Raw genomic sequence first — 23,245 nt, 5'->3', positions numbered from 1 at the left:
AGTTTCCATTTATCTACATCCTTGCCAACAATTCAATATTGTAAGATATTTTAATTTTTGGAAATTTTGGGGGTGTGAAATATCTCATTTTTGTTTTATTTTTCCCTGATTAGTAGTAAGGTTGAGCCTCTCATCATATGTCAATTGTCCATTCAGGTTTCTCCTTTCATGAATTGCCTATTCAAGTTCTTTGCTATCTGAAGATTATTGTTTTGTAGAAGTTTTGTATATATTCTTGATTACTGTTCCTGATTGCATATGTTTATTGCAAATTTGTTCTTTCAGTCTATGGCTTATCTTTTCACCTTCTCTATGGTATCTTTTTTCTACAGAAGCTTTTTTTTTTAAAGTTAAGATAGTGTTATCAATTGTTTACTTTCTTGTGCTTTTCTCTTTTGGTGATTTTTTTAGAGAAATACTTTCCTATCTCAAAGTCATAAATATATTCTTCCATAGTTTCTTCTAAAAATTACCTTTCACACATTTATACCTTTAATCTATCTGTAATTTGTTTTTTTGTCTGAAGTGAGTTAGGAAGCTAATTTTTTTCCCAAATAGACATTTAGTCAATTGTCCCAAAATAGTATTTTTTTTTTTATAAAGTCCAGTTTACCAATTTTTTCTTTTATGGTTTGGGCTTTTTTTTTTTTTTTAAGATTTTATTTTTAGCTTTTTCTCCCCAAAGCCCCCCAGTACATAGTTGTATATTCTTCGTTGTGGGTCCTTCTACTTGTGGCATGTGGGACACTGCCTCAGCATGGCTTGATGAGCAGTGCCACGTCCGCGCCCAGGATTCAAACCAACGAAACACTGGACCGCCTGCAGCAGAGCGCGTGAACTTAACCACTCGGCCACGGGGCCAGCCCCCCAAAACAGTATTTTAAAGAACGCATCATCATCATTATCATCATTATCATGAATTTGTTATTTGTTTCTGGTCTACATTCTATTCTAGTAGCCTAATTTTTTTCTCCTCAAGCCAATAGCATGCTTGCCTTAATATCTGTACCTTCAAAATAAGTTTTATTTCTGCCTAGGAAAGACTCCTAAACTTGTTCATCTTCAAGGTTGTCTTTGCTCATATTAGCCTCTTTATGTTTGTTTCCTAGGAATTTTAGAATCATCTTGTATAGCTCCACAAAACACACTGTTAGGATTTTTATCAGAAGTGCACTGAAGTTATGAAGTGATATGTGGACACTCGACATATTTGTCCTTTTTAGTCTTCTCATCTAGGAAAACAGTATATCTCTTCATTTATTCAAGTATAGCTTGGCCTTAAATATGTTTTGTAATGTTCTCTATAAAGGGCTTATACATCTTTCATTGTTAATGAGATTTATCCCTAAATACCTTTTAGGTTTTGTTGCTACTTTGAATGGCATATTTTTCTATTACATATTGAGTATTGCTAGTAAAAGGAGACTACTAATTATTTTATGTACATCTTTCAACCAACAAACTTGCTTAATTCTCTTTTTGTTTCTACTCATTTGCTTTTAAACGCTTTTGAATTTTCTGTGTAAATAATGATAATATATCTGTAAATAAGATGGTTTTGTATTTCCATTTCAATTCCTATAACTTAGATTTTTTTATCTTATTTTATTGACTGTGACCTCTAATACTATACGGAAATGTAAAGGTAAACACACTGTTATTATTCCTGAGTTTTAGCTATTAAGTATGACGCTTGCTGTAGTATTTGAAGGACATTATTTGTCAAGTTGAGAGAATTATTCCTTTTCATATTTATTGATATATAACTTTTTGTTATTATATGTTATATTGATTTTTATACTTGTAATTATGTCTCTCATTCTCATTTTAATAAGCATAGGCCTTTTTTCCCCATGACCTGTCTTGCTTAAGTTTGTTTAGTTTTTTTCTTCAAAGAACTGATTTTTAGTATGCTGAGCCTGTCTAAATTTCCTTTGTTTTCATAATTTTTTACTTTCTGTCTTTATTATTTCCTTGCTTCTGTGTCCACACAAGGACTTATATACAAATATTAATAGCAGCCTTATTTGTAGCAGCCAAAATCTGGAAATAATCCAAATTTCCATTAACCAGTGAATGAGTAACAATATCCACATATCATGGTATGTTCATTCCATGAAATACGACTCAGTGGAAAAAAAAAAAAACTGTTAGTATACACAGCAGCATGGCTATAACTCAAAAACATCATGTTGAGTGAAAAAAGAGTACTTTATGGCTCTATTCGTATAAAATTTTCAGAATAATAATCAATAGTGAGAAAAACAGTGGTTGTCTGACTTTGAGATGAGGGTGGCATTATTATTGACAAGAGTGATGGAAATATACCATACACCATGCTGTATATACTATATCTGGGTTGTGATGGTAGTTACATAAATTTTTAAAACTCAGCAAACTGTACACTTAAAAATGGGTATATTTTGCTGAGTGCAAATTATACCCTCATAAGTTTTTTTTAAAAAAAATACTGTGAGATATCACTTCTAACCCACTGGAATGGTTAATATTAAAAAGACTGACAATACAAGTGTTGTGAGGATGTGGAGCAATTAGAACTCTCACACACTGTTGTGAGTGTAAAATGGTACATTCACGTTGGAAAACTCTTTGGCAGTTTATAACAAAGATAAACATACACCTACTTTATTACCTAAACATTCTATTTCCATGTATATTCCTAAGAGAAATGCTAACATATGTCCACAAAAAGTCTTTTACAGAAATGTCTATAGCAGTCTGAAGGTGAGTGGTCAGCCAGATCAACAAATATTTGAGAAAAAAACTGCAAAAATCAGTACAGAGTTTCTGCCTGGAGTTTGTCCTCTGCGTAGCTCCCTGGAGAGCCTGTGGTATCCATAGTGACTAACCTTGGGGGATCCTGGGAGCCAGCAAAAGCTCAGCTCAGTTGAACAAACAGCTGACATGGGAATTGATGCTCATTCCCCAGACTCATGTTCATTTTTATAGCAATACAGGCACCATGAGGACAAAAACAGCATGACAAGCATCTGACAGCTGTCCTACCTTCTTCCCCAAGTGCTGGTTTTCTCTTGCCCATCCCAGGAGACATCAGCCTAATCAGCCTCCTGCCCATTCAAAAGGCCCTAAACTGAATCTTCTGAAGAGGATCAACTGGCAAACCAGCATTAGACTATTCGCCTTTCATTCCGGGCTGCAGCAGGGTGAGGCACTCATTAATAAAGTGGAGACAGTCAAACTTAAGCATCCTTTAATAAAGTGGATGCATCAAAGGAAAGACTTGGAGAATCTATTAGCTGTCCCATTGCTTATGATTTTCTTTGCACAAGAAATGATCTCTGTTTCTGGTATTGAAGACCAACTTAATAGCAAGAAGTCTGAGAGGGATTATGCTGGATTTCCCTTTGTTAGATCCCTTGGTTCCAGACCCCTTTGCTTTCCATCTAAACTTCAGATGTTTGTTTGCTGAAGGAGAAAGCTTTCAGTAAGCCATGAAGAGCCCTTAAACATACATTGCCTCCTGGTGGCAACATTCTAAGCAGATGAGGCAGGCAAGTTACTTGGTAAAGAGATAAGCTTGAGAGGCAGGAGGCCAGACATCGATTCAGGTTCTCAGTGAAGGAGGAGATGAAACAACTGATAGCTTATAGAATAGAGACAACATGTTGAGAGAACACACACCACCCTACCCACTACTCCATCAGGCATATCCTTGGTTAGATACCCACATTTCCAGGAAAGAGAAGTTCTGCAGTTTACACCTGTGGGAGGCAGACTGGAACCCCATCTACCATAGGCATTAGATCTACACATGGTGACCTGAGGAGTGTTTGCAGGAAAGTGTTCATAAATTTGCACCTTCTTGAAGGGAACTCTCTCAACGGTGTGCCTTATGTTGGCACCTAGAATTTAAAATTGAGTTGTTGATAAGTATAGGTTTAGCCTAAAGCCAACTGAACTTGAGATTATGGATCTTCACAGATTTGCAAGTAAGAAAAAGAGAATAGTAAAAAGTGAAGGGAATAAGAGGGAGTTGAGGGAATTCTGGAGGGACCTATGAAATCAACAGCAGCTACTGAGCCCTGTGGCCTTAACACAATGCTTTGTGCTAAAAGGATACAGAAGTGTGAGACGTGGGCCCAGACCTCAGAGGAGACAAGATATGCACCCATAACATGATCAAGAAATGTCCTGGGCAGCACATAATTCAGGACCAAGTTGTGTGGGACCACTGGGAAATGCATGAACAACAAATCATCAAAAGGAGTGAGTCTGTGGCCTTTCTCCAGGGGTCAGGGAATTCCTCAGGGGCCCTTGTAGGAAGGGAGTGAGACCTGAGCAGGATCCTGAAGAATTTGGATCAGCTGAGGAGAATAAATGGAGAGGGGGAGACATTCCTGGTTTGAGTGGAAGAGGAACAAACGCTTGGAGCAGAGATTGAGTGCAGCATTTTCATGGGACAAGAAGGAAGTAGAGAAAGAGTAGAGATGGAGTTCATAACCAAGCCAGAGAGGTCTTGCAAGTTGATGAGTTGTTTGATTTCATGTTTTAGGAAATCCAAAGCTTTATTAGGAAGTCTATCAATTCGACTGTTGTCACTGACACTGGCACTCCAGGACTAGAGGGAGGCAAGTGAGGCTAAAGAGGCACTTGCCTCCAGTGCAAAATTTAAGGGGGCACCTGTCTATTTACTCAAGAGAAATGAAGCTTATGTTCACACAAAAGTTGTACACAAATGTTTATAGAAGCTCTATTTATAATTCTCAAAAACTAGAAACAGTCCAATATCCAACAACATGTGAAAAGGCAAATAAAATGTGATATACTCTGGCAAATTTAATGCAATATTACTTGGCAATAATAGGGAGAGGACTACTGATACACAAAATCACCCAGATGGCTCTCAGGACTGTTATGATGAGTGAAGGAATCTATATACAAGAGAGTGCATACTGTATGATTCCACTCACGCAAAATGCAAACTAACCAGCAGTGAAGAAAAGCAAATCAGTGGTTGCTGTGACCAGGGGTGGAGGGAAAAATGGACAGCAAAGAGGCCCAAGGAATCTTTTGAGGATGAGGAAATATTCAGCATCATGATTGGAGTGGTAGTTTCACAAGTGTATATAACTGTCAAACTCATGAAATGGATGCAGTTTATTGTAAATAAATTATTTCTTATCAAATTATGAAGGAAAAGACATCTCTAATATCATTTTACTTTATGTTATTTCTCCTAAAAATGAATGAAACAAAAAAATTTGCATAATAAAGTGATTTTCATAATCAAGTCACTAATATATCATCTTTCTAGACTATCTTCTCATCTCTCACAGTTTTTCCATCTTTTTTCCTTCACCAGTTCCCTTGAAAGAAAGTAGTATAAGCGTTTTGGAGCACTAGCCCCACTTCTGCAGACAGAGTTTCTGTAGCTATTGCTCAGAATTTGGAACTCCAGGAGACACAGTTTACCCTTAAATTGAGCTAAACTTCTTGAATCCTGCATTTTCCCATTCACTTATATCCAGGCTTAGTCTCAGAGTTCAGTGCAACTGGATTATTGACGCCTCGGGGGATCCTAGGTAGGGCTGATTCCCATAAACCACCTGAAACTATAGGCCAGTATGGCCCAGGAGAATTTGTCAACCAGGGATTTTGTCTTCAATGCCTGGCACTTAGAGTCACAAACTGACAAGGAGGCTTAGAGAACACTGACTGGTCCAAACCCTGGCTTCCATTCAACCTGACCTTCCCCAACAAGTCAACTTCCAGTTTCTTCTTGAACTTCCCAATGATGGAGAACTCACAACCAGGTTCACTGTCATCCTTATGGTTGATCAAACCTCTCTCCCCTGGAGTTTACTCCTTTCTGGCCTCTCTCCTTAGTCCATGGGGTGCCCAGAGTTCTCATCCCAACCCCCAATTGCCCATAGCCCCTTCTACACATCTAGGCAGTCCCCACCAGAAGGCACTCCAAGCACTCATCAGTTCTCCCCTCCTCAGGCACCTCCTCTGCTTCCATTTCTTTGCCCTGCTATCTGCCCTGTGACAAGCGGGTCAACCACACAATCTAATCCCTACTAAGAGATATTTAATTGTCATTTCAAAGCACTTAGTGCTTTAACTCAACTAAAAGCAGGTAGATATCTAGGAGTAGAATTGCTGGGTTGTATTGTCATCCTATATTTAACATTTTCAGGAAGTGCCAAATTGTTTCCCAAAGATGCTCCCCATTTTATATTCCCACCAGCAATGTATGAGGGTTCTGATTTCTTCACATCCTCATAAACCCTTGTTATTGTCTGTCTTTTTGTTTATAGTCATTCTGATGGGTGTGGAGTGGTACCTCACTATGGTTTTGATTTGTATTTTCCCTAATGATTAAGGATGTTGAGTATCTTCTTAGGTCCTTATTGGACATTTGTATATCTTCTTTGAAAAAATGTCTATTCAAATTCTCTGTCCATTTTTAATTGGGTTGTTTGTCTTTTTATTATTGAGTTGTAAGAGTTCTTTATATTTTTGGGTTGTAAGTCCCTAATCAGATATATGATTGGCAAATATTTTCTCCCAGTCAGTGGGATGCCATTTTACTTTCTTGGTGGTGTCTTCTGAAGTACAAAAGTTTTAAATTTTGAAAAAGTCCAACTTACCAATCTTCTCTTTTATTGCTCGTGCTTTTGGTGTCATATCTAAGAAATCATTGCCTAACCCAACATCACAAAGATTTGGTCTTATGTTTGCTTCTACAAGTTTTATAGTTTAAGCTCTTACATTTAGCTTTATGATTCACTTTGAGTTAATTTTTGTTTGTTGTGTCAGATAGGGATTCAAATCCGTTTTCCTGCATGTGGATATCCAGTTGTCTCAATAAAGATTTGCCTAATGAGTGAAAAGTTTCATATGACTTGTCTTCAGAGATCACCAGGTTTTTAGGTTTTTCCTACAATTCCTATGGACTAAAGGAAAAGAATGAATCTATTAAACTTGTACAGGACAGAGCAAATTTGCTTTTACTCACCGTATTTCTAAGGCTTTTAGAAAGGAAAAGAGAGAGTGCACTAGAACTGTTGACAAAGTGTGATGGCATTTCAGCCGCATTAGGCTCTGCTAATAATTATGCCAGTAGCCGACTAGGGAACAGGAAGGGTTAGAGTATTCCTATCCCCTGTAAATTTGGGGAGAGGAACACCTCATTTTGGGGGGAGAGTAAACTTCAGCCGAATTGAGAAGACCAATACGGATTCAACAGAGGCCCCAGAGTCCAAATGACTACTGTATAGAAGACTACAGGGCTTGTTGTCATCACTTAAATTTTTCTGTCCCAAATTTTCAACTGCAGACGGTGCCCAACTTACAAGGATTTGACCTACAATTTTCGACTATTCAATGGTGCCAAACTGATGCACATTCAACAGAAACCCTACTTTGAAATTTGATCTTTTCCTGGTCTAGTGATATGCGAAACGATACTGTCTCATGATGCTGGACAAGGTCAAAGAGCTTAAACTCCTAGCCAGCCACCAATCATGAGGTGATACACTTATAGCCATTCTGTACCCACACAGCCGTTGTTACTCACTTTCAGTACAGTACTCAATAAATTACATGAGATATTCAACACTTTGTCATAAAATAGACTTTGTGTTAGATGATTTTGCCCAATTGTAAGCTAATGTAAGTGTTCTGACGATGTTTAAGCTAGGCTAGGCTAAGCCATGATGTTCAGTAGGTTAGATGTATTAAATGCATTTTAAACTTAGGATATTTTCAACTTAAGATGAGTTTATCAGGATGTAACCCCAATGAACTCAAGGAAGATCTGTAAATATATTGAGAGTTTTGCTCATCTTTAAAATTCATCTCTAGTTTCATAACGGACAGAGCGAGGACCCAGTTTATGTGACTGCCTCTGTGGACCCTTTACAGACTCCTCCAAATGCCTGTGCCCTGAGAAGGCTGGCTACCCTGGCTTTCTCAAATCCTCAGCTCTCGCTTATCAGCTCAGAGAAACCATCAGCCTCTTTGGGTGAGCCTTCCCTGTGCTGCGCTTGGAAACTTTCTCTAGTCAATTAGCTGAGGAAGTCATGGGCTCACCTTGGTCATTTTCCTTTCCTCAGGAACCACTGTCATGCACTGTCTATTGTCCAACATCTCGACATTGTTTCATATGTTTTTCTGGTATTTTAGTTGTAAATGCAGTCCTTATTACTACGTTATGACCAGTACTGGACGTCCTATGTGACAAATTTTGATATGTCATGTTTTTAATTTTTATTTGATTCAAAATATTTTCTCATTTATCTTGTGATTTCTTCTTTGACACATAGGTTATTTGAAAATGTATGGATAAGGGGCACAGAGAGGAGTGCTGAAATCTGATGACAATTATGGACTTGTCTATTTCTCCTTTCAGTTACATAAGTTTTTGCCTTATATATGTTTATATCTCCTGCTTCACTTGCTGCTCTAAAGTTTATGCAATATACATCTGTAACTTACTATCTAATTTTAAATTTATATCTCTCTATATAGTAAGAATCTTACGTTAATGAATTAATTAATAAAATTAATTAACATGCTAAGGAATGAATTAACAAAATTTAATTGATCTTATGATATTTGCTTTCTAGTCAATGCTGAAAAAAATGCATTCCTATAAAGAAGGATCCTTGTTTTGGGGGCCTCTGCGGTACAGGAAAACAAATCCCATGAAAAGGGATGACCCTGATGTTGGCTCATTCCTCTGGATGCTCTCATCTCCCCATGGGCATCACAGAACTTGGATGCTGCCACATGCTTCTCGGAACAATTCCTCCACCTCTTTCTCACAAGTGTCACTGCTGCACAGGCTTAAAACCATGTTTATGAGGTGAGTGGATACAAATAGAATTAAATTATTTATTGTGAGGCACAGCCATATGGCTTGTGTTTAAAGAAACTCAGCTTCTTGCCTTTTGAAAAGGGAGCTCTAAGAAGAGCTTATTCTCTTCTCTCAGAGGGACTTCCCTCCCCAGGAGGATAAGGAAAGGATGAAGGCTCTGCAACGTGGACACACGGAAAAGGGAAGCCCACTCTGTCAGGAAGAGGTCCTTTGCCTCACGTCAGTGCCAGCTCTACCCCATGCCACCCCTGTTCCTCCCACATAATTCCTTACTTTTCTCCACTTTCCTTCTCTGTTCTTCTCCTCTTCCCAGCCAGCCTGCCATGTGGGAGAGGATATTGGATATCCTTCACCAAGACTCTGACTACACAGAGCAAAGCCAAACCCTGAGCCCAAAAACGTTAGGACAAAAGAAACTAACACAGTTTAATACATAATTTAACCTTCTCCAACAATGTATTTCATTCATCCAAATCCCAAGCTGTGGTTGGTGGGAAGAAATGAGGCACAATACAAATAACATAGAATCTTTTAAGATCGCAGCTCAGTGGACTTATAGAGAAAATGAGCAAATGTCTTATCTAGAAATGAAATCCACTCAATGGCTATTGAATCCTCCAAGTACCCACATTACCATCTGGCACCATGCCTCTTTCTTTTTTCATGGGATAATGGAGATGCCATAAAACAATCAGCAGCCTCCTCTAGAAGGTTTTGCTTTACATTTATTGTTACCCTGCTTATTTGCCATGCCTGGACCTCAGCCCACAACCTATTAGAGAATCAGAAGCCCAGGCAAGAAAGAAAATGACTCTTGATGAGTTCTTTCCTTCACGTGCCAAGAGCTTTCGCAATTGCTTCTTGGTGAGATTGCCATGAGGTTACCACAAACAGTCAAGGCAGCTATTGCAAAACTACAGGGTGGTAAAATCATAGGTTTATTTATTCATTCCTGAAAGTGTTTGAACCACCTAAATCAGTATTTAATTGCAAACTTCTTGTTACGGGTCTTTTCTCATTCAGGATGCAGCAGAGCCAGCATTGCTCCTTGTGACGGTAAGTGTTCGGGATAAGGGGAATTTGTGACTTGAAACCTTTTCCATACTGAACACAATGTCATCTCTGCCACACCGAGTTCTCTACCACTCCTTCATTTTATCAAATAGGCCCATGATAAGGGCATCAGCCTGATTCTCCCCACAGAGCGATGGAAACAGATTCCACGCAGCAGGCATGATAATCGGTGGCCATCTGAATTGTGGCTCAGCGCTTAAACTCTGGCTATTTTTCTCCTACATGAGTTTTTCAAAGATCTAAATGGCAGCCCCTAAAGGGTAAGAATCATGACCAATTCAACAGTATCTTCCTACTCCTTACTGTTTTTCATATTATAAACACTCAATAAATGATTGTTGAGTGAATGAGTGTGTTCAGGCCTTAGATTCACACTCATCTGTGTAGGCTCAGCTGGATCTGTCTTATAAAAGCCTGTTGTGCCTTAGAAAGAAAAAAGACTAAAGAACAAGATAAGGTGGCTGCTCTGACCAGCCATGTGACCTTGGGAGGCATTTTAACACTGTGGGTCTCAGTGTCTCCATCTGTAATATGAAGGAGTGGGACTAGCTGATGTCTTAGATGTGCTTCGGCTTTTAAATTCAGAAAACAAAACACTACAACATCTTCCAGAAGATCAGGGGGAAGACATTCCCTCTGTAAAAGTTTCAGCAAGAGCAAGAGTATCTCGTTAGCTAAGCCACTGTCACATTTTAGCCCCAAATCTAAAAAACCACTCCAAGGAGACCTGAATTAATCTTTTTTTTTTTTTTTTTTTTTGCATTCTAGGTTTAGGAGAAAAGGGAAATATGTATAGGGATGAGCAGGCCTTCAGACCTTTGTTCTATTCAATCTGCATACACATTCTAACCCTACACAGAGAAAACAGATTGAAAACAACGGCCCCAGAGCACTGAGAATAACTCAGCTATCAAGGGAAGATTTGAGATTACACAAACTTTATTCTACACTATATTTAAATTAAGAATCATGTCAACTTGAAATGACAACAGAGTTTTTTTAATTTCCAAATATGTAAGTCACCTTATTAAATCAGAGTTGGCCGAAGTAAAAGTCTAGAGAGCACCCTCTAGTGGCAAAGAGTGCAATTGCTGAGTAGCAGTTTTGTCCTGAAATTGCACAAACTGGGCAAATGATAGCTGCCATTTATTGAGCACTTATTCCATTTCAAGGACTGGCCCAGATGTTTTATATGGTAATAAGATAAATGATTTCATAAGATCAATTTTCAATGCCATAGAACTGGAAGCCTTTTATTTCACAGAGCCCAGGCTATACCTTAAGATTTATTTCACTGCGTTTCCATGCTGTCTTCCTGGACCCTGGGGTGGCGTCCAGCCTCAGCACATTCTCCTGCACCTTTATGGCACCTGCCTGGAGTTCTGAGCTGTGGTGGAGATGCTCTATAAGTCATATTTCTCTTTTATTTTCAGCTCAGAGCCCCTCATTTCAAGTTGGCAAAATGAAGACAGAAGAGAAAAAAGTAAGCAACACTGAAAAGAAACAGGAAAAAAGGGGGAAAGATACAGCCCAACACCTTATAACAATTTTCATGAGTCCAAGGATCTTTTAATTCAAACAAAATTACTTAATATCCATGATTCTAGACGCATTTAATAAACAGCAAAATACTTATTTATATGATTACAAGTTGCCTTCGTCAGTGATCTACATCCTCCTCAGATCTTTCGAGTGTCCTATGTGTCTTATGTAGTGAATTTCTGTACTGAGCATCTCATCTGAGGAAACTGGTGCCCATTTCTCAAAAGGGCTTGCCAAGTATTACCAACATTTGCCACAAACCGAGGCCTGAGGAGACGAATATTTTCGAACATTCTGATCACGAGCGTTCTGCCCCTTCCTTAGAGAGCTCGACGTCCCAGCACCCACGCCAGGGTGAGCCCTCCACAGAGGCTGCAGACTAATGCATCCTAGCTGACCAGACCCATTCTTATAGCAGGCTCCATGGGCCCAGATCTTCGAACTTTCTAAAGGACACTGGAATGTAGAAACCTCCTAATTTTTAAATTTTGGAAACTTTGAATGTAAAAAAAGAAGATCAAGCTATGTGTAAACACTGTCCGAGCCAGAGGTGTCCCTCCAGTCGCAGGTTTCTGCCTGTGCCCTTGGGAACTTTGAAGACTGAGGTTCCAGTCACCCTGGGAGATGCCTTCCTGACCAGATCCTGAGGACCGTGATGAAGACATCCAGAAGAAAAGAGCTGCTGGGTGCTTCTGATGTGCTCCACTGTCACCGTCAGTGATGCCTCATTAAGGCAAGAAGCACATGCTCTTACTCACTAGTCCCCCTTACTTGATACTCTCTCGTTATTTGGATATTTCCACCAGTTTCCAAGAATATACAAGTTTGCAGTGTCTGTTGTAAATCACTTATTTGCTCTCTCTGTAGCCATTCAGAGTCATGCCTTTTTCTTTGTGGTCGTTCAAACTCTTAAAAGTTACAAGTTCAGCAGCTTGATGGTTTTCAACAGTATTGTGAGAGCTGTTCTTTTTTCACTTAGTTTCTTTAAAAGACGAATGGAATGAGGGCTTTCCGAGATTTGGGGTAGTCCTCAAACATCTTGATGTAGAACCTAAAAGACAAGAAAAGAATAGATATCACCAAGCAGTGGTCAACAGTTGACATTCGCTGTATCTGAAATCCCTGTTACAAATCAACCTGCAGTTCTCCAGGGCCTGACTCTTCCAGATGGCCATCTGTCCATCTTCTGTCCCTCCTGCATTCTATCTCTTATCAATGTTGAAGCTTCTTGTGTTGAGAAATAAAATGGTAAATTTTATGTAATGTATGCTTTACCATAATAAAAAAAAAATAAGATATGCAGAAAGAAGTACTCAACGGATTCTGTTGAGAAATTCAGTGAACCAGAGACCCCAAAGACCATGGGCAGGGTTAACCTGAGAAAACTGGCAATGTTCCCAGGAAAATATCCCCATGAGCCTGGGAATGCCAAGAAAACTTCACCTTGTATTAGGGGTTGAACTGTGTCCTCCCAAAATAGATGCTGAAGTCATAACCCCTAGTACCTGAGAATGCGACCTTACTTTGGAAACAGGGTCATTGCAGATGTAATTTACTAAGGTAAGAGGCACACAGATGAGACCATGTGAAGACAGAGGCAGAGATGGAGTGATGCAGCTACAAGCCATGGACACCAAGGATTGCCAGCCACCACCAGAAGCTCAGAGGAGGAAAGGAAGGCGTCTTCCCCGGAGCCTTGAGAGAGCACGGCCCTGCCCACAGCTTGGTTTCAGACTCCTGCCCCAGAACTGTAAGGGGGTAAATTTGTGTTGTTTAAGCCACTCAGCTTGTGGTCATCTGTTTCAGCAGCTCTGGAAGACTAATACATCTTGGGAAAAGGCTTTCTCCTTAAGTGACCAGGCTGTCCTCTTAACTCGTTGAAGCTGGTAGCTCTCCAGTTATAATCAAGATGACACACTCTGTTAAAGCACCTTAATTTGAACTGGGGACAAATAGTAATAACATATTACAAGAGGTGGCTGGTGATTTCTGTGCTGTGATTTGAGGGGTCTGGTCAGCTGCCTCCCACAAGGCCCAGGTAGCCCTAGAGAAAGACGCCCTCAGGCCCTCCCTCTGGAGCAGCCTGACATAATAGGATAGGGCCTCAGTTTGGATTTTGTTGTTGCTCCAGCTGGAAACCTCTGGTGGAACTGCTGTCCCTCCACTGACCAAGCCCAGTTGAGTCCTCCCTTCTCAGGGTCCCTCCAACTGCTGTCTGATGCCCTTTCCTCCCCCACACCCTCTCTGCCTCTGGTGGGCAGCAGACCCTGCCTGACGTGGGGAGAACTGTTATACTGACTCTCTAACAGGCTGGGGACCCTCTGCTGCCCTTTGCCACCAAGTCCAGGAGGTAGCAGGAATAGCTCATGAGGAGAGCTGCTGCTTCATTCATTTCTGACAGGTCTCTGTGTAAACTCCACTCTGAGGAGAAGAACCCATGCTTAGTTTAACCTTCAAAATTATGAAATTAATCATTAGCTGGACTACAATCCCTATGCAGGAGCTTACAACGCTCCTTTCAGTCCTAGTTCCAAGTCCGTTACCCCTTGGGATAGTCTCTCTCTCTCTCTGTCTCCAGTAATCACTGGCTTTCTCTTTCCTCCACAAAAGGCATTTTATAGAAAAGATCTGAAATTCACATCTAAAGCCTGATAAAAATTAGTATGTTACCATTTTTCTTCCAGTGAGACTTTTAGTTAGCTCTTCTGTACCCCATCCCAGGTGGGGGTGTTGGGAGAGAGGTGAGAGTTAGGAAAGCTTCAGAGGAAAGGTCCTAAACCCCTGCATTTCCTGGCATTCCCCAGGTGGTGGGACAGTATTGAACTGGCACCACACAAGTAATTGCTCACCCTACCTTCCCAGGAGGCTAGCAATGACCTGGCTATGATTTATGGAAGGTGGGGATATGGGAAGGAGGGGGTACCAAAATAAGCCCTGGTATTACACAGATCTTGGAAAAATAATCCTGGACTTGCCAGGGCTCTGTGACTACCTGAACTGTTAGCACCAAGTTTAGAATTAAAAATAACAGCCACACCAGGCATGGGGCTAGTGCTTTTCCCCAGTGGTTCTCTATCCTGGCTGTACCTCAGAATTATCTGTGAACCTTTAGAAAGTGGTGTCCATGGAACACACTTTAAGAAATGTGGCATAAGTAACTTGAAGCATGGAAATGGAAGTCACTTCTTGTACCTCTTGACTCTTATGTATAGCCCACTGCCAACCAGAAGCCATTGCCAGGTGAGCCTGCTAGGAGGGCACAGAGGCTGGGTCAACTAACTCATGTGCACCAAGGCACTTCTCGCTGGGAAGCCTTCTTCAGCAAGGTGGCATGGTGCCTTCCCAAGTCACCTCGGGTGCCTATGTCTACACAGCTTTATTTTTGTTTATAGAAAAACATTGTTACTGCTACTGTCATCCAGCTAAATTCCAACTTCGGTGAAAGCCCAAGAAGTCAGAACTTACCAGTCCAGATTATTGTAACCTTACCTTATAACAATAAATGTCTTAGGTTTCTACATCTGACCCAGTGCACTAAAAGCCTTTTTAGAGAAGAAAGCTACGTGCATGCTGCCACTTTGACAAGTTTACCTATGGTGGTGAAAAGCTCGCAGCCCAAGGAAACAAAGAGAGAAAAATGCAAATGCAAGTGCTGGGAGGGACCAAGAGGCCAGTGCATAGCCGCTCCATTCAATGATTTCACCAAGGAAATTGGCTCCCGAAACATAGGTGAACAAGCCACCTGCGTGCAGAAGAATCGACAAGTCAATCAACGAACTGGATCATCGTGACATTAAAACCCCTCTGCTTTATTCCAAAATACATAAAGACAGATAGAACAAAGGTTGGGCTGGAGACTCCCTTCACAGCCATTGAAGTCTGGTGGAATATTCTTGGGTAGGAAATAAAACAAAGCAACAGCAGCCTGTTGCCCTCAGAACATCCTGGAAGCCTGAGGAGCGGCCCCAACTGCTTGATGGGCCCCATCCAGATCTCTACCCACTGCTCTACCCACTGAACCACTGGCTCTGGACAGGACAAGGATGAGATGCAGGAGGCCTGGTTTTTGCTTTGTTCTAGTAACGTTTCCAGGCCACCTCTAACCTGCCCACTCCTTGCCTGGACACCCACATGGCCAGTCAGCATCTTTCATGTTCACAGTCACACCAAGTGAAACAGCACACTACGTGAAAGTGATCAACCTGAACTGACGGGAGAAGTAACGAACTCTCTTTCAGCATTTGCCCTCCCGCCTCTGCAAGGCAGTGGGGTCTGTTCACGTTTATAGCAGGGAGTGGGAGCTGCAAGCCTTTGCCCTCCTGGAGGTCTGCTTCTACTGAGTTTCTAGACAACCATGTGTTTCTGGCTGGCTTCTACGAATTTTAAAGATTTACTTTTATATCCAACCAAGTATTTCTGACCTCAAAAGTATGTCTAGAAATCAGCACATTTCTAATGAGAGCAAATATATCTACATTCACACTTTCTGCCCCACACTAAACTGGGAAAGTTTCACTGAAAGCAAATATTTTCTTTTCATAATTATGTAAAGAATATTTTGTTTTTATAGTCTCTAAGAGCTTTTCTTAGAAAAGCAGTCTTTCAAGAGCTTTCTCTGTTTTTCTTTATTTGTCTAGTTACTGAGTAAAGATTTAAAAAATCAGAATCCTTTAAACTGATCTTTCTTAAAGATAACTTCACATCAGCAGTTCCCAATCTGTGATTCCCCAGACCCCAGGAGGAATCGCCGACCTACTGTAAAGGGTCTATAAATTGTCTACGAGTAAAGCAAGTGGTATATCTCAACATATAGTGTTATTTTTGTTTGAAGTAGATACTGTTAGAATGTTAGCAACATTTAAATCCATTTAAACATGTTACTGAATTCATAGTAGCTTTGTCATTATTTCCTTAATCAGTGGATATTAACCTGCATTAACACCATGTTGTAATTCAGGAAATTTTTTTAATGTAAATAAAATGTATTTACATCGAAAAGGGTAGAAGCCATTGACCTACACAAATACCCAGCCAAAAATATTGAAGGGTTACTTGGACTGGCTCACTCCCACTGCTTATATTTGTCAACTTCACACCCTGGTTCCTTAGGAATGGTTAGGGTTTCAAATATTCTGTGTCTTTAACTCTGAAAATGCACTTGTATTATAAGACCTCCCATCTTAATTTTTGATTAGGTAAATATGGTTCTCCAACCCTTTATGAATGTATAACTGGCAGTAAATACACAAGTACTACCCATGGCTACTCACTAGATCAGCCTAGATCAGTGGGAGGGTACAAATTGTTGTCCACGCATGATTCAGCTTTATTTGCTAACCTAGGAAGGATTGACACTCTGTGTATACATGATGGTTAATTTTTTGTGTCAACTTGACTGGGCCATGGGGTACCTAGATATTTGGTTAAACATTATTTCTGGTGTGTCCGCGATGGTGTTTCTAGATGAGATAAACATGTGAATTAATAGACTGAGCAAAGAAGATTGCCGTCCCCAACATGTGTGGGCCTTGTCCAATCCACTGAAGGCCTGAATAGAACCAACATATGGAGCAAGGGAGAATTCACTCTCTCTGCCTGACTGTCTTCAAGCTGGGACCTCAGTCTTCTCCTGTACTCAGACTGGAACTTACATCATCTGCTCTCTTGGGTCTCCAACTTTCGGATGGCAGATCATGGGAATTCTCAGCTTCCATAATCATGTGATCCAATTCCTTATATTAAATCTCTTTATGTATTTATGTCTTTATCTATAACATCTATATCCATATCCCATTGGTTTCTCTGGAGAACCTTAACACAGCACATGATAATCTTATTTACTGCAACTAGGTGGCAGCCTATTTCCACCCTTCCCTAAGCCTCACATTTCCCCCACCTTCAGGGTATTGTGATCTTGCACCTTCCTGAGGGCTCTTGGACCTCTCTTGGACTTCCAGGTGCAGATCAGAAATGCAAATGTGTTGTGGGGTAGGATGGGATGTGGAGGAGAAGTCAGGGGCAAATCGGGATATGTTGTGTCATTTGTGACCTCGCTGTCCCCTCTCCATTTGTTACTCATAGCACAATCCATGGGGCAGGCTCCCAAGGAAGAGAGAGAATCTGGAGGGTAGGGAGATATTACCTTGTGGAATTTTATAGATGATTTCTCCAGGCTTCCTGAGCTGCCGCAATATATAGTCACTATGAATGTTGATTCCCATTCCCAAGAGAAATAAGAAGACACCTTGGGAAAGAAGAGAGAGAGAAGAAGTTAAAGAGGTATCCTGATTTTGGTGTTTTTCTCATAAGCTAAGCTTTTTTCTAACAATGAAGAAAAGGGCATTTAATTTTAATTCTAAGATTAGTACTAAGATATGGGGAAAAAAGTGGGGGGCAATTAGCCATGGTCCCAAATTTTGGTAGAAGGGCCATGCTGTTTCAAAGACCAAAAGACTGAAATTGCATAGTGTCATGTGATGCAGGAAGGTGAGAGAGGAGAGAAAGGGAGGCAACACCATTGTCCAGCACTTAAATAAAAAAATAAGTAAATAAACAAATAAATGAATGAGTAAATAGCAAGCTTTGGGCTCATTCACAAAATAATCAAACTGTGGTTGGCAAACTCAACATCTAATTCCAAGACCTTCTCTTTTGCCATCCCATGCTATAGAGGCTGGAAGACTGGAAAGTGGTCATGTGACCTACTTCTGCGAAGAGGATGTAAAGGGAAGTCTTCTAGGGGCTTCCTTGGAAATCTTTTGTTTTTCTGATAAAAGGGTAGATGGCACTAGTGTCTCTACTGCCTCCCTCCTCCTTCATTGCCAGGCATGATGCCTTGAGCTGTAGCACTGTCTTCCAATCATGAAGTGACTATCATGAGGACCAGAAAGATGAGCAGAAAGATGGAAAGTTCCTGGGATCTTAATGACATCAGTAAGCAACTAAAAGAATGCAGAAGCCACCTATCTTTGGATATTCTTGTTATGCAAGAAATATAAATTCTTAATTATTTAAGCCTCTATGAGTTGGTTTTTTGTGACTTGTTGCTGAGAACATTCTTGATTAATACACCCATTCTCATGAAAGTAATGTGAGCTACATTGGAGAGCTTGGCACCAGCAAACTGGTTTCCACCACTGCCCATTCACACACACACTCTCCTTCCCCATCCACTGGTACACAAAGGGCTCTGGTCTGAGGTGAGGGGAGCCAGGATCAGGGATGCTAGGTCTTACATCCCAGTGGGCATCATTACAGCCCAGAAACACTCACTATTCTACATAGGTGCCCAATCTCACCTCTCAAAGAAGTGTATTTGTGCTGAGCAAATACATGAGGCAAAAAGCAAGAACAGTTGAACTAAAAACTTTCAGATCTACTCTCACCTCATAAGTTGTGATATGAAACAATGATTTTTGATCTTGTCAAAAGATCATTGGCCTGGAAGAAAGGGAAACTGAGGAGGGACACCAATGGTGGTGGTCAGGGGTAGAGAGAGGGAGGGGGGATAGCATGCACAGCAGTGGACAAAGCAGGAACCTTGGATAAGATGTCTGTGTGTCCTTGGACAAGTCACTTAACCTCTCTCAGCCTCAGTTTTCTCATCTGTAAAATGTAGATTCTAACAGTACCTATCTCACAAGGAAGGTATGAGACTCAGTCATGTGTTCATTCATTCATTCATTTATTCAACTAACATATATTGAGGGCTTACCATATACTAAACACTGTCCTAAACACCAGGGATACAGTAGTGAGAAAAACAGTCAAGATGTCTGTTCTCACGAAGCTTACATTTTAGTGGAGGAACACAGGATTGAATTAAAATAATTTAATATTACTGCAGAGCAGAAAATCAAAGTAGGATAACGAGATACAAAGTGAATTGGGGTGGGGAGGAGGTGTTTCTAGTTTAGATGAGGTGGATAGCGAACGCTTTTCTGAAGACTGGGCATTTGTCCTGTGATTTGAACAAAGAGAATGCAAAGATCTGATGGAGAGCAACCTAGTAGAGGAACCGACAGGTGCAAAGGCCCTGAGGCTAGAACAGGTCTAGTGTGTCTGAGAAACAGAAGGAAGGCTGGGGCAGTTGAAGCTTTAAGATAGAATGGAAAGTGAGGACAGACAGGTAGAATAAGCGAAAAATCACATCAAGCATCATAGGCCTTGATGAGGTGTTTGGAGTTTTAAGCGTAAAGGAAGCCATTGGCAGGTGTTAAGCAGGGGAGAAATAAGATCTGATCTCCGGTTTTTTATAATGACAAAAGAAGTATATACATTATGTGGAAGATTAAACAATTAGCAAAAATAAGAAAACAAAGACACTTTATTCCTACCACCTAGAAATTACCACCAATAAACACCTTAGTGCATATCCTCCCAGATTTTCATCTTATGTAATATCTAGACCATATTCCAATTTCCTCAGATGTCCCCAAAACCCCTCTTATAGCTGGTTTATGAGAACTAAGGTCAATATAGGAGCACACCTGGCCTCAGGTCATTCTATCCCTTTAGGATCCTTTAATCTAGCCCAGACCCCTGCCTTTTTGTTTGTTTGTTTTTCAGGACATTGACTTCTTGGGAAGACCAGATAGTTGTTCCTCAGAATGCTCCTCCTTGGGAATTTTGGCTTACTTGCTCATGGTGGCATTTTACTTATTTCTCCATTCTCTGTGTTTCCTATAAACTGGCATAAATCAGTTTCCTGTGTGGTTACGTTACCAGTTTAACAAACAGTTAGGTACATTCATTTATTTGTTCTCAATTTTAGGGACTTTTTCCATTTAGATCGTTTTTTAACTAAGTTTTGAAGTTTCATGATTCAAAGGAGAGAATTACATTAAAATAAAGCTCTGTCCATCATCCCATTCTCTTTACCCCTAACCCTACAGGTAACCTGTAAGTCTCACACCATCCTTGTAAGATTTCCTTTTCCAATTTTACACACACATTTTCCTTTTATCCCATAAAAAGTAGCATACTATCTACACTGTTTACACTTAATTTATTTTTATTTAAGCACATGTTCTGGAGATGTCTCCATAAGAGCACACAAAGATCTTCCTTGTTTTTATTTTATTATGTTTGTTTGTTTTTATGGCTCCAGAATACTCCATTGTGTGCATGCATCAGCATTCATACAGCTAATCCTCTGGTCGTTTGTGTTTTCAAATGTTCCCTCTGACTGAGTGTGGAGAAGGGGCTAGTGTGCCAGCCTGGTGGAGGAGCGGTTAAGTTCCCAAGCTCCATTTCAGCAGCCAAGGCTTCACCGGTGCCGATTCCAGGCGCAGACCTGCTTATCAAGCCATGCTGTGGCAGGCATCCCACATATAAAATAGAGGAAGATGGGCACAGGCGTTAGCTCAGGTCCAATCTTCCTCAGCAAAAAGAGGAGGATTGGCAGCAGATGTTAGGTCAGGGTTAATCTTCCTCAAAAAAAAAAAAAGAAGATGAAGAAGAAGAGGCTAGTGACAGCCAGGACCAGAGGGAGGAAGTCTAGTTTGAAGGTCACTGTGGCAGTTTGGGCAAGAAGTCGTCATGGTACAGACTAGGATGAAGTTAGTGCTGTTAGGGAGAAGTGAGCCCAACTGGCAGCTGTTTTGGAGCTAGAGGCTGCAGTACTAAGCTGATGGAGAGAATGTGATCTGTGATGTAAAGAGAGGAATTAAGGATAATCCCTAGATTTTTTGTTTGAGCCAAGTTTTCAATTGCATGCCATTCTGAGCGGCATGATGAAATCTCATGCCATCCCACTCCATCCCGCCCGGGATGTGAATCACCCCTTTGTCCAGCATATCTATACTATGTACGTTTTCAGATCAACCATCGTGGTATCACAGTGCTTGTGTTCAAGTAACCCTTAGTTTACTTAATAATGGCCCCAAAGCACATGAACAGTAATGCTGGCAATTCAGATATGCCAAAGAGAAGCAATAAAGTGCTTCCTTTAAGTCAAAAGGTCAAAGTTCTCGACTTAATAAGGAAAGAAAAGACTCATAGGACGAGGTGGCTAAGATCTACAGTAACCTTTATTACAGTATATTGTAATAATTGTTCTACTTTATTATTATTTTTTGTTTTTAATCTCTTAGTGTGCCTAACTTATAAACTAAACTTTATTATAGGTATGTGTGTATAAGAAAAAACATAATATATATAGACTTCAGTAATATCCAAGACTCCAGGCACCCACTGGAGGTCTTGGAATGTAACCCCCAAGGATGAGGGGGCACTACTGTATAGAGAAAAGACCAGGGGGGAAGGGTGAGAGAAGGGGAGAATGGAATCTTTGGGAGGTTATTGCAATAGGGTGAAAAGAGGTGATGATGATTTAGACTGTGGGAAGGGGTGCTACCTGGGATGTGGGTGAGAAGTGGTCAGGTTTACTTACCCACGCTAAACCGTAGGTCTGTGTACCACTCAGCAGGATATTCAGCACAGTAAACCAGGTAGTAGCCTTGGAGGAGTCCATTTCCCACGCAGAAGACAAAGCCTCTGAAAAGGAATGCAACTGGAAAAGGCCTCCCTCTAGTGAGAAATGAGTAAACAAATGTCCTGGGATATATGGAGAAGAAAGGTCAGGATCCATTAAAAAAATCAAACAATGAGATTAAATAGACAATCGCATTAAACCCATTTTTAAAAACCATTTTCCCTAAAATTTGTGCAATAAAAGAATATTATTATCTGGTTCTAGAGCAATCATTTATACTATTATTTTCCTTGTTTCATTAAAATCCATAGTAGCCACCATTTATTACCTTATTTTATTCTCACAACAGCCTTGAAAGGTAAATTTCATCTCCATCCCAGTACTTAATAAATACAAACCTATGAGCTCAGGATTGGAAATCAGCTTTATTTAAATCTAGATGTGAAATACAGTTTATTCTGGAAGAAATGTAGAGCCTGGCTTACCCCATGAAGCAGTGGAATGGCATTTTGGTAGCAGTCACTCAATCATATGGCTTTCCATAATGTTTCTCTAATATGATTTAATTACTGATATTGTAGCATTCCCTAGAAAGTGGACAGCAGAATCCCTTAAGAGAGATTCCTTTAAATGTTAGAAACTATGAATCTAGAAGAATCTAGGAAGACAGGCTTAAAAAATATAAATAGCCTCAAAATAAAAATTTGCCCAACGGGTAGGCCTGGTTGCATAGTGGTTATGTTCACATGCTCCACTTCAGCAGCCCAGGGTTCATAGGTTGGGATCCCAGCCGAGGACCTACATGCTGCTCATCAAGCCAGTCTGCGGTGGCATCCCACATACAAAATAGAGGAAGATTGGGAGAGATGTTAGCTCAGGGTCAATATTCCTCACACACACACACAAAAGTTTTGCCCAAGATATAAAGCTAAATACTAAACATCAAATTATGTCATCTTTATAATTTTTCTTCTGTTGTGGTGCAATATAACTGTCATACAGGAAAGTTCATGAGCCTATGTGAATAGTTTAATGAATGACTACCAAATAAACACTCATATAGTCACTAGCCAAGTCAAGAAATAGAACATTGTCATCATCCCGGAAGCTTCCCATTGGTCCCTCCCTCTTCAAAGTACCACCATCACCCCAGAGATAACCATTATCACCCCAGAGGTAATCACCATCTTAATTTTTTTAATAATCATTTCCTTTTGCTTTTTTACAATTTTACCACATTTGAATGCATACCTAAAAATATAGTTTATTTTGCCCATTTTTAACTCCATATGAATGGAACCATAATCTATGATTTCTAGAATATTCTT

At 40.3% G+C, this 23,245-nt stretch overlaps 1 protein-coding gene across 3 annotated transcripts in view; it reads right to left on the bottom strand.

The window, feature by feature from the left end:
- Positions 1-10,861: 10,861 nt before the first annotated feature.
- Positions 10,862-23,245, bottom strand: part of SRD5A2 (steroid 5 alpha-reductase 2) — a 48,259-nt gene continuing 35,875 nt past the window's right edge. The window contains exons 2-5 of one of the 3 annotated variants that reach the window (XM_008536396.2): positions 21,876-22,039; positions 17,625-17,726; positions 15,074-15,224; positions 10,862-12,533 (exon numbers count right to left, since the gene is read on the bottom strand). In XM_008536396.2, coding sequence (XP_008534618.2) covers positions 12,467-12,533; positions 15,074-15,224; positions 17,625-17,726; positions 21,876-22,039 — 484 coding nt within the window. In that variant the 3' untranslated portion in view covers positions 10,862-12,466. The remainder of the gene's footprint in view (positions 12,534-15,073; positions 15,225-17,624; positions 17,727-21,875; positions 22,040-23,245) is intronic. The other 2 variants (XM_070574154.1, XM_070574155.1) reach the window with 2 other exon arrangements.

This window comes from Equus przewalskii, chromosome 14, assembly GCF_037783145.1.
Source record: "Equus przewalskii isolate Varuska chromosome 14, EquPr2, whole genome shotgun sequence".
NCBI classification, from domain to species: Eukaryota; Metazoa; Chordata; class Mammalia; order Perissodactyla; family Equidae; genus Equus; species Equus przewalskii.
This window is presented reverse-complemented; position numbering and strand designations above follow the sequence as displayed.